The sequence below is a fragment of the Colobus angolensis genome, unplaced genomic scaffold, assembly GCF_000951035.1.
Source record: "Colobus angolensis palliatus isolate OR3802 unplaced genomic scaffold, Cang.pa_1.0 Scaffold321, whole genome shotgun sequence".
Lineage (NCBI taxonomy): Eukaryota > Metazoa > Chordata > Mammalia > Primates > Cercopithecidae > Colobus > Colobus angolensis.
In genome coordinates, this window is record NW_012116500.1 from 206,427 (window position 1) to 218,859 (window position 12,433).

Below are 12,433 nucleotides of genomic sequence, written 5' to 3' on the forward strand. Positions count from 1 at the left end.
CCTGCACAGCCACTTGCCTGGCTCTTTATAGGTAACAGGTAATCAGTCATCAGAGAGATGGGGAAAACTCACACAATGAATTATTTGCTCAGAAAAACCACTCTGCGTCTTCTCCCACTTTTTCTAAATTTTTTCTGCTTTAATTTAGATCAAAGGATTTTGTTTCTGGGAATAGTTCTGCACTTGGTCCTTTAGAAAGGATGACAATTATCTTTAGGTCTCTCTGATTTTAAGATCAATAGAAATCAGCAAAAGCCAAAAAAAGAAAAAAAAAAAAGCACATAAGAACATTCAAGCACGTCCATCTACCCCTGACTCGTCCTCACAGTGAGCGACTGCTTCTGACTTTGCTGTTTGAATAACCTCTGGGTGTTCGATCCACCCACACAGCTCAAGTTTGAGCTCCAGAACAAATATTTGTCCCAATTTTGAGCAAAGTTAGAGAGTTTTTTTCTTCTTTTTTCTTCTTTCTTAAAGCGAACAGGGCTCCTCTGCTGTTCCTTTGAACTTGGTTCAGTAGGAAGAAGTGATATCCTCCCCAGACCATCTGCTTTGGGGAGCTTTGGCAAAACTGTCCAGCAAAATGAAACGACTCACGTGCCTTTTCATCTGCTTCTTTCTTTCTGAAGTATCAGGCTTCGAAATCCCCATAAATGGACTTTCTGAAGTAAGTACTTCCAGATCACTCCTTGCTGTTGGCCTGCTCGTCAGCTCAGTAAATAGCCTATTGCAATTGCTATTCAATGGCCTTATTCTGTGTGTAATGGAAACTTAAGATAAAATTCATCTGAGTGTACGTGTTTACTGTTATAATTACTGGAATGTGTATTTACCTTTTACAGCATTAACAGGTTTTGCATGAGAATTAAGTCAAGCTCAATGGGCGGGCATCAGAGTGTAGCATTTATGGAGCACTGCTGCTCACTCCTCATCTAAAAAAATGGGGGTAAGAATAGATCTAACCCAAAGGTTTGCTTTGAGAATTAAATGGCACAGTGTAAACTCTCTAGCAGAGTGCCTGGACTAGTAAGTGCTTAATCATTATTAGCTGTTATGATGACGAAGAAATATTATCACTCTTTTACTAAGAGCGTAAGAAAAGTCATTATCAAAGCACACTGTTTTCCATACCTAAGTGAACAGTGATACTTGTAATAAGGGCACTTTAAGTATTCCTATGAAAGGGGAAGACAGCAAGAAGGGTGGAAAAGTACAAGAATAACTCCCACGGAGTGCAGGTCTCCACTTTTGTCCCTTAGCCATCTCCAATGTAAGGAAAGTCTTGGACTGAAAGTCTGTTTCTGAAAGTCATACAAGAGCTATTTTTATGCCAGAAAAGCAAAGCGTGTTATGAGAACATCCCAGCAAATGCAAAGGCTTATGATACTTGCAGAGTGGATTACCTACAAAAATGCCAGAGAATATGACGGCATATTTACAGAGGGAAAATATCACTCTGTCTGCTTTGAAACTATCATATTTTCCAACACTTAAAAGTCACCAGAGTGTGTTGGAAATCTCAAATTGAAGCCAAGACATCCAAATGCATTTGTGCTTTTTCAGTCATTTCTAACTGGCATTCCTTTTAGAAAATACCTACATTTTTAACTTGGGGAGATGTATGGTTCATGTCTGTCCAGTCAGACACGGCAAATGCCTCCAGGTTCTACCCAGTTACTTCCCCAGACACCCACCTAATCACTGGGTTGTTTTGATCCCTATCTTACTACCCGCAGGCAAACTCAGAAATGAATTCCCGTGTCCAACAAATGTGAAGGTGTTGTTACCTTCCATTTGTACACCTCCGAGATGTAACCAGCAAATAGAAATACACTAAAGAAATCATTTGATACAAAATTATGATTGCCCAGAGGTAGAGGAAAGAATATAAAATAATGAATACCAATAGCTATCTCTTTGGCTCTAGATCTTTTGGAAACCATCATTCTCAGCAAAGTAACACAAGAAGAGAAAACCAAACACCACATGTTCTCACTTATAAGTGGGAGCTGAACAATGAGAACACATGGACACAGGGAGAGGAACATCACACACCGGGGCCTGTCGGGGGGCTGGGGTTGGGAGAGGGACAGCATTAGGAGAAATACCTAAGCTAAATGATGAGTTGATGGGTGCAGTAAACCAACATGGCACATGTATACCTATGTATCAAGCCTGCACGTTGTACACATGGACCCCAGAACTTAAAGAATAATTTTTAAAAAAAGTTAAAATCCTTTTTTTTAAGTTTGTAGACTATGAAGATCTTGTGGAACTCGCCCCAGGCAAATTTCAATTGGTGGCAGAGAACCAGAGATATCAGGTATAGTAAGCTTTACTTCTAAAAGGGGGGAAAAAAATGAAAGAGATTATGGCAGAAGAAATAAGATAAGTGTTAAGATGCCTTCTGCTAGATTTTCTTAAGAGTTTGTTTTTTAGCACAGGAGAGTCCAGTGCTCTTACATCTTGGTGGAAGAGATCACCCAGGTGAAATCAAAAGGGAAATTCACACAGCTGCTTAGCAGCCTTCCCACCATAATGCTCAAGTTAGCCCTTTAAAGAATACGTGACTCAGCACAGTGGCTCCCGCTTATAATCACAGCACTTTCGGAGGCCAAGGAGGGAGGATCACTTGAGGCTCAGAGTTCCAGACCAGCCCAGTTAACACAGTGAGACCCTATCTCTGCCACCCAGCTGATACATATATATTAGCTGGAATGCACCTGTAGTCCCAGCTATTTGAGAAGCTGAGATGGAGGATTGCTTGAGCCCAGGAGTTCAAGGCTGCAGTGAGCTATGATTGCAGCAGCCTGGGCAACAGAAGGAGACCCTGTCCCCACTCCATTTACAAAAAAAGATTACATGGCTATGTGTTTTCTTCAACACTTGAGATTCTGAAATTATTTCCTGCCTTATGGGGAAGGATTTCCTGTTAGGAAGGCTTTTCTTCTTTTAGCGATGACAGACACTTCCCCTTGCAGCCTTACAATCTCCTTCCTCTGGTCACTCTGAGAGCACCTAAAAAGGAGAACTGGCCACACTGGGAGTTGCAGTCCTGGAGGCCACCAGCGGCAGTACAGACAAAACCCTCTAATTAAGGGGATGAGTTTTCTGGAACACCAGGAAGGGCTTGGCTCCTTCCCCATGGAGCCCACATGCTGAGAAAGGAGGTATTTATGGAAGCAGCAAACTCTAAGCTGATCAATGTCTTATTTTGTACGGGTATGAATTTTCTACTTTCTGAAAATCCAGAGTTTTTTGTAGACCAATAATATTAAAATCCAATAAGCAAGACTTCATGTCACGATTTATTTAGCCACAAGAGAGAAAAATTTGTCATTGAGCACTGCGTTGAAGAAGTCTACAAGAAGAGGTCAACCATTGACTTTACCATGTCACATAGCACAGAACCTCAGTTCACCCCGAATCAGGCAAGCTGAGCTTCTATCCAACACCTGACTTCTTGGATCTATTATTAACAGCTCACCAAACATTACATGTTCACCCACCACCCTCAAGCCATTCACTTTCAAAGGCAAAGGAATCACCTTTGTTCCTTTCTGTAGGACAGTCAAGTGTGTGGATAATCTCCTAGCATGGTGGTTAAAAGCATAGAATCTTCTAGGTGCCAGTCACTGTGTTTGGCTCTGGGGTTACACCGTGGAGGAAATACATGAAAATCCCTGCTTTTATGTAGCTTAGTTTAAAGGAAGAGACAGACTTGAGTCAAATAATCCCTCAAATAGAATGAATCATTATGAAACAAGGTGAGCGCGCTACAGGAAGGAATATGCTGCTGCGAAAACACTTAGCAAAGGAAACCGACCTGGTCTTGGGGCATTAGAGACTTTCACTGGAGGAATTCTGCTGGAGCTGAGATCTGAAGGGTGAGTAGGAGTTCTCTATATGGGGTTGACGAACCCAGCAGGGGCACTGCAGACACTGGGAACAGCATGCCCACAGCCTCATGGCAGAATGGAGACTCAAAGTCTCTATTTGAGTAAAAAACAGAACAAATAGCATCAAGGGGATATACGCTACCCAGGATGCATTTGGTTGAATATTTTTATTTAAAAATTACTTGTTCTAGCATTATATCCAAGAATGACATGCACGCCACCAAAATTGGTAGAGAAAGGTGTTGAGAAACTCACCAGTGGGAAAATAGTTTTCAAGAATGTTCAATATTTATGTCTCAACTTCAGTGAATGAATAACAGCTCAGTACTGAAGAAAACTAAAATTTCTTTTTTGATTGAGAAAACGGTTTTGGCCCTCAAGGTAATAAGTGACATACAGTTGAAGAATGATTGTCTAACTTCCTTTCACAGAGAAGCCTTCCAGGAGAATCGGGAGAAATAATGGTAAGTTGACTTTGATGTTGTTATAGAGTGAATGATTTTCCTGCTAATAATTCCCAGGAAATCAATCTGGGTGTCTCTTTGGTCTTCGTCACCGAGTATTTACCTGACTTTCGAAATACTGCCTTGCCCAACTGTTTGGAAGTGTTTCTAAAATTCAGCATTAAAGAGTGCAGTCTTTTCAGACAGGAGAGAGGTCGCCAAGAGCTGAAGGGGCCCTTCTCTTGATTTTCTTGAGTTTTGCCATATAACATAGGTTCCATCCCACTGTATAAATTTAGGTATTTATTCCAACTTACCCGTTTTAAATATTTATTTTTACGTTTTTATTTTTATTTTTTAGAGACAGAGTTTTACTCTTCTTGCCCAGGCTGGAGTGCAATGGCGTGATCTCAGCTCACTGCAACCTCTGCCCCCTAGGTTCAAGAGATTCTCCTGCCTTAGTCTCCTGAGTGGCTGGGATTACAGGCATGCGCCACCATGCCCAGCTAACTTTTGTGTTTTTAGTAGAGATGGGGTTTCACCACGTTGGCCAGGCTGGTCTCGAACTCCTGACCTCAGGTGATCTGCCTGCCTCAGCCTCCCAAAGTGCTGGGATTACAGGTGTGAGCCATCGCTTCCGACACCATTTTGATTTAAAGTATGACAGCTTGAGATAATAAAAGAGTGCCCGTGGGAAGGAATTCTTAAATACAAAATGGCCCATTTCCCTGAGATGTTCAGAGTAGACCATCCTGTGGCAAGAAAACAACCTGAGGAAGTGGTTTATGTTGTGCTTCCTGCCCTGAATTGGCAGAAACTGCCAGAAGTGCACACTTCAGAGGGAGGAAGAACATGTAGGTTCGCCTGGATTTTATTTTAGCTTGAGGTGAGCTGCATGGTTAGTCAAAAGGTTTAATGTTGGACTACAAAGTTTGGGGAATGAGACCTAGTATTGAGACAAGTAAATTCTCTTGGAGAAAAAGGCAAAATCTAATGGGTCCCATAGTTGTCATAGACCTGAAGGAGCTTGCAGCTCTCAGTCACCTCCTGAAAGACATGGGTTTCTAGGACCTTGCCTTTGAGAACACTTACGTATGAGATCCTTTATACTGGAGCTGCTTTAAATCAGTAGCGATTGGGTAAGGAAGTCCAGAGTGTTGGACCAATACTTATATCAGAATGCCCTGTCCAAGATCAATGCCCCTTGTTTACACCCATCACTGTTCTCTTAACTTGTTTGGACTTGAGGGAGGAGAAAAGGACTGCAGATGAAAGTGTAATAGAGGAGACTAAAGAGGGTAGAGAGCGGTAAGAGGGGTTGGTGGAGGCCACATGTGTGTATCCACCCCACAGCACCCCTGTCTGACCCTAACAGAAGATACAACCAGGGTCCTCTTTCAACCTCGCAATCCAGTATCCTTTCCCCAGCTCATAGTCCTGCATTTGGAGTTATTTCCTGGACTTCCTCAATCCAATCTGGCTTCCCACAACCGTTTTCTACGTGTATTCTAATTTTTGAAAAATCATTATTTATAGACTCATAGGGCTGAAAATGCCTTTTAGCTCAAAGTATCTTGAAACGAAGGCAGACTGCTGCTCGCTGGGTGTTCCAAGAAGTTAGGAGAATGCTTAACAACACCGAGTTCTGCCCTTATCAAGGCCTCGGAATTGTTCTGCTAGTAAAACAAGGAAAATATAGAGCTGTTAACATCAAATGCTCTACATCTGATGAAGTTCTGTGTGATTTTTTCAATTAGTACCGTTATGTTTTCTTGCCAATTTCAGGAAGAGGCTGATCAAGTAACTCTTTATAGCTATAAAGTCCAGTCTACTATTACTTCTCGGATGGCTACCACCATGATCCAGAGCAAAGTGGTGAACAATTCCCCACAGCCTCAGAATGTCATGTTTGATGTTCAGATCCCCAAAGGAGCCTTCATTTCCAACTTCTCCATGTGAGTAACTTCTGTGTAGAGCCAGAAATTGCAGGTGCTCTACCCACAGAATCAAAACCCCTCATAGTTAGAGTGGACCTTCATGGTCGACTCTCCCAGTGGCACTTACCTCCAGAACTGTGGACCGGCTGGATGGCAAGGGTCATTGTGAGGTTGGTCCCAATAATTTGCTCCTGTTCAAAGCATTAGAATTTGTGAATTATTTGCTTTTTGTTTCTAATAAGCTAAAGCAAACTTAAGTCTATCTCTATGGTAACAACCTCATACTTACTTGCATTTTAATATACTTTCTTGGGAGGAGAAAAATATACTGGGTTGCCCTGGCTTATAGCAAACCACATAAGAGCATGTGCACAGCAGGTCAATGCCATCTGCCATATGTTTCTCTGTAGGAAAAAAAAAAAAAAAAAAACCAAGTTGAGAACCACAGATTAAATCCAATTACTTATCCAGTGCTTGACCTCCTCTGTAACACCACTTACAAGTGTGTGATGATTTCCTTAATGATAAACTCACTTTTCCCAAGGCAATCAACTCAATGGTTGACAGCTCTGTTAAGAGTCCTTTCTTATACTTCATTTAAATATTTTCCACTTTCTACCCAATGACTCTAGTGATAATCACATGTATTTTTAAAAAGCTCTCTACAAAATACATATTGAAGTGTTTGTAGATGAAATGATGTGCCATCTGAGCTTGGCTTTTTTTTTTTTTGAGATGGAGTCTTGCTCTGTCACCCAGGCTGGAGTGCAGTGGCACCATCTCGGCTCACTGTAAGTTCTGCCTCCCGGGTTCACACCATTCTCCTGCCTCAGTCTCCCGAGTAGCTGGGACTACAGGCGCCCGCCACCATGCCTGGCTAATTTTTTGTATTTTTAGTAGAGATGGGGTTTCACCGTGTTAGCCAGGATGGTCTCAATCTCTTGACCTCGTGATCCACCCACCTAAGTCTCCCAAAGTGCTTGGATTATAGGCGTGAGCCACCACGCCCGGCCTTGAGCTTGGCTTCTTAACAATTGAGGTGGAAAGCATGAGAGTATAGACAAATTAAGATTGGCTGAGTATTCATAATGGTGTAGCTCAGTGATGGTTTCATATTATGAGATGGACATCTCATATTATTCCCTCTATTTTCTGTGTGTTTGAAATTTTTCATAATAAAAAAATGTTAAACTACTCCAATACTTTCCAAACAGTTAATGCCAGTTATCTTATCCATTTGGAGCCTTCGTGTATCAAAGCTAAATATTCTCTGTTCCTCTAAGTGATTGGAATGATTTCTATGTCCAAATATCAAGGCGACCACCCCAGAGTATGTTCCAAGTGGTCAATGTCCCTCTTAAGTTGCCAAGAACACAGCAAAGTACTGTGCATAAAGTCTGGCTATTTTTTTCATGAAGACATTAGGTTGAGTTACTTCTCATCCACTTTTGTCTTTCATACACCAGGGTAATCAGTGATCACTGTAGATAAACAGTAAAGGGTTCAACTACCATGCACTTTGGCAGTCATGTGAACTCTATTTTCCAAACAAAACCAAGTAGGCAGAAAAAGGCATTGTGTCACTTTGATTGGTATCCTTTGAATTGGCTTTAAAATGTATCGCTTTTTTTGTCTGCCTTTTCTAAAAAGCAAAGAGAGAAGGGAAAGCTTTTCTGTAGCGGTATTATATGACCCCCATGTCTAGAAATGACATTGAAAACTATTTTAATAAATTCCTGTTTTTAAACCACATAATTAGAACTTGCTCTAAAGATCTGTTATTTCTGGTTTTTTTGTTTGTTTGTTTTGTTATGTTTTGTTTTTACTTTAAGTTCCAGGATACAAGTGCAGAATGTGTAGGTTTGTTACGTAGGTATACATGTGCTATGGTGGTTTGCTGCACCTATCATCCTGCTATCTAGGTTTTAAGCCCCGCATGTGTTAGCTATTTGTCCTAATGGTCTCCCTCCCCTTGCCCCCTACCTCCCGACAGGCCCTGGTGTGTGATGTTCCCCTCCCTGTGTCCATGTGTTCTCATTGTTCAACTCCCACTTATGAGTGAGAACATACAGTGTTTGAATTTCTGTTCCTGTGTTAGTTTGCTGAGGATGATGGCTTCCAGCTTGATCCATGTCCCTGCAAAGGACATGACCTCATTCCTTTTTTTATGCCTGCATACTGTTCCATCTTTCATTCTGTTCTTTCTTTACCATTTCATTACATAGAAGATTTGAAGTACAAAGGACAGAATTGTGAAACATGCATTTCCTTTTATCTCCCTCTGCTCTAGGTTGAATGTATAAGACCAGAGAAGATACCTGCTTAATTATCACAACTTAAAAATAAGCTGTGTAGACCTATGTACTAGCCAAAATAGCCCTTCTACTTTTTTATCAAGATCCTGAATATTCTATGGGAGATGATTTCCTTTGTCCTAAAGACTCCTTGGCCTTTGACACTTAGTTATGATTTGATAGAAGCATGATGGCCTTGACCAGCAGCGTGACCATGAGCAAGAGTCACCTGTCTCCTGGGGTCTGATGTCTCTCATCTAAAGGGGCAAACCCAGGAGTGTGCTTCAACACACGTGCTGTTGGCATTTGGGGCAGGAAAATTCTTCAGTGGAGCTGTCCTTCACATCGCAGGACGACTAACATTCTCAGTGTCCTCCCACAAATGCCAGCAGCACTTCCGAGTCATCTCAACAACCCAAACTTCACACATTTCTAAATTGCTCCTTGGAAAAGACACTGCCCGTTTGAGTACTGGAAGTTCCCATTTACTCCCAAAATTCTGGATTCTACCTCTCTGACCAACCATGACTCGGTAAGGATTAGTTGCTAGCCAGCTCAAAGTAAGGTGGAAAGAGATGAGGTGCAAATAGAAGACAGAGGTCCCCAAGGGAGATGGTTTCCAGATACACACCACTTTGGCAGTGGACCCACCAGCACCTTCCCCCATTTTTCTCTATTCTTTTCCACCCTTGCAGAGGAGCGTAATAGTCTGTCTTCATCAGCTCAGGCTGCTATGACTAAGTACCATAAAATGGGTAGCTTATAAACAACAGAAATGTATTTCTCATAGTTCTGAAGGCTGGGAAGTCTGAGATCAAGGTGCCCAAAGATTTCATGTCTGGTGAGGGCCCATTTCCTGGTTCAGTCAGGATGGAAAGAGATGAGAGAACTCCTTGAAGTCTCTTTTGTGAGAGCCCTAAAGGCTATTCATCAGGAGAGACCTAATTACCTCTCCAAGACCCCACCTCCTAATGTCATCGTCCTAGGAAGTAAGGTTCAACATACACATTTGCGGGGAACATAAACATTCGGTCCATTGCATACCCCACAGCTATGCCAATTTCTTAACTCACAGAATGACCTAATCAACCAAATGTAACGAGATAATTCGGAATTTATCAGTCACCTCTCCTAGTCACATTTGTCATTCGAAGGGGATACCCAAAGAGAACCATTCTTCATTTAAAGGATGAAATTCAAAAATGAGGAAAAATCTAAAAACAAACAACAGTACATGAGGGAAAGGTTTTAGGATGGGAGCCTACCAAACCCCTCTCAAGCCGCACTATCCAATCAATAAAGGAAGTCCTGTCCATAAACTATTCAAATGCCTCCCTTCTTATTTCTTATAGACACAAAATGATCATTGCCCTCATTCATTAAATCAGCCTTGTTGGGTTCTTTGCTTGCACTTGTTTGTTTTGCTAAGATTACTATTCTGGGCCGGGTGTGGTGGCTCACACCTGTAATCCCAGAACTTTGGGAGGCCAAGGCAGGTGGATCACGAGGTCAGAAGTTCGAGACCAGCCTTGCCAACATGGTGAAACCCCGCCTCTACTAAAAATACAAAAAATTAGCCTGGCATGGTGACAGGAGCCTGTAATCCCAGCTCCTCAGGAGGCTGAAGCAGGAGAATTGCTTGAACCCGTGAGGCAGAGGTTGCAGTCAGCCGAGATTGCACCATTGCACTCCAGCCTGGGTGACAGAGCAAGACTCCATATCAAGAAAAAAAAAAGGTTATTTTTCTGACCATCTGGGTTGCCTTCTGTCGTTTTCTAGGACTGTGGATGGCACGACATTTAGGAGTTCTATTAAGGAGAAAACTGTGGGCCGAGCTCTCTATGCACAGGCCAGAGCAAAAGGCAAGATGGCTGGCTTGGTGAGGTAAGGCCTGAGCGGGCAAGGCTTGCCCTTGCCTCTCGATGGTGGTTTCCTCTCCTGTCTCCTTCCCACAGCAGCAAACCAGCCTCCAGAAAGGCACAGCACCTGAGCCAATGGCAAACTCTCGAAGCCAGATGGGAGAATTAAACACTGCAGCTTCTATTTGCCTAAAGGTCCTTCTTCAACCAATGGGTTTTGGGTGATCGCATGCTGGCTGTGCTTACATCACTCGTCTAGCAAGTAGATGGATGTTCTGTAAATAAACACTGATTTTTCTAAAGAGCAAAGAGAGAAACTACAGAAATGTTGGTGATCTTGTTACAAAACTTAACATATATGCAGAAGGGAAAGTTTGAAATTTGCCTTAATGATTTATTCTGCCTATTTGTAGGGATAAGGCAATTATTTATTTATTTATTTATTTATTTGCCCAGGCTGGAATGCAGTGGTGTGATCACAGCTCACTACAACCTAGAACTCCTGGTCCCAAGTGGGAATGCTTCAGCCTCCCAAGTAGCTGGGACTTAGGGTGCACCACCATGCCTGACTAATTTTTTTAGTTTTTGTAGAGATAAGGCCTGCTTTGTTCTCTAGGCTGGCCTCAAGCGCTCCTCCCTCATGGGCCTCCCAAAGTGCTAGGATTACAGGCTTGAGCCACCATGCCAGGCTGCGATACTTAGGTTTTGTTTATTTTTTCCCCTTATAATCTAAGTAAGACCTGGGAATGCCAAGTCACCCTCAAAAAGTAGCTTCTCTTCAAAGGGAAAAAAATCTTCAAAGGAATTTTCACCTTCTCACTGCTTGCACCTCACACTCACTATCAGGCCAAATCCTGCCACGTTTCTTTCCTCATCTCCTCCTCTCCTACATCCCCAAACTCACCTGTAGTTGAAGTTCTTTTCCTTTCATCATGCACTTATTCATTCAACAGAAATGCATCAAACGCAAGCTCTGTACCTGGTTCTGTCAGAGGCAGCAGCAACACAAAAGCAGACACCATCAGTCCCGTACAGGAGACAGACAAGGAACCTGTGACAACAATATCTGTAGTGGGCAACTGCTAACACAGAAATACAGAGAGGGTACACAAAAAACACTACGGGAGTTCCGAGTGCCGGGTGTGTAATCCTGTCTGAGGGTCCAGGAAGTCCCACAGAGGACTGTGTGTAAGCAGACCCCAGGAAGATTACAGTTGGCCTTCATATCCATGGGTTCCACATTCTCAGATTCAACCAGCTGTGGATGGAGACTTGTGGATACAGAGGGTTGACTTCACCACACTATTTTATAACAGTGGCTTGGGCATCGCTGGATTTTGGTATCCTTGGGGAATCCTGGAACCAAACTCCAGAGGATACAGAGCACCAACTGTAGTAAACTTCAGCCAGGTAGAGAAAGGAGAGAAGAAGCTCCAAGCAGAGGAAATGCCTCTAGCCTTCCTGCAGGTAAATCAGTTTTTTTTTTTTTTTGAGATGGAGTCTCACTCTGCAGCCCAGTATGGAGTACAGTGGCTCCATCTCGGCTCACTGCAAGCTCCACCTCCCGGGTTCACGCCATTCTCCTGCCTCAGCCTCCCAAGTAGCTGTGACTACAGGCACCAGGCACCATGCCCGGCTAATTTTTTTGTATTTTTAGTAGAGACGGTGTTTCACCGTGTTAGCCAGGATGGTTTTGATCTACTGACCTCGTGATCCACCCACCTCGGCCCCCCAAAGTGCTGGGATTACAGGCGTGAGCCACTGCGCCTGGCCAGTAAATCAGTTCTTTTACCGTTAAGAATCATTTTGCTGGCCGGGCACAGTGGCTCACGCCTGTAATCCCAGCACTTTGGGAGGTTGAGGCAGGCAGATCATGAGGTCATGAGATCGAGAGCATCCTGGCCAACATGGTGAAACCCCGTCTCTACTAAAAATACATAAATTAGCTGGGTGTGGTGGCGTGTGCCTATAATCCCAGCTACATGGGAGGCTGAGGCAGGA

The 12,433-nt window shown here is 42.9% G+C and overlaps 1 protein-coding gene across 1 annotated transcript in view; it reads left to right on the forward strand.

The window, feature by feature from the left end:
• The first annotated feature begins 289 nt into the window (after positions 1-289).
• ITIH2 (inter-alpha-trypsin inhibitor heavy chain 2) overlaps positions 290-12,433 on the forward strand; it is a 46,033-nt gene continuing 33,889 nt past the window's right edge. The window contains exons 1-5 of the mRNA XM_011951620.1: positions 290-667; positions 2,249-2,323; positions 4,331-4,363; positions 6,128-6,297; positions 10,353-10,457. Of these exons, the coding sequence (XP_011807010.1) occupies positions 584-667; positions 2,249-2,323; positions 4,331-4,363; positions 6,128-6,297; positions 10,353-10,457 (467 nt within the window). The 5' untranslated portion in view covers positions 290-583. The remainder of the gene's footprint in view (positions 668-2,248; positions 2,324-4,330; positions 4,364-6,127; positions 6,298-10,352; positions 10,458-12,433) is intronic.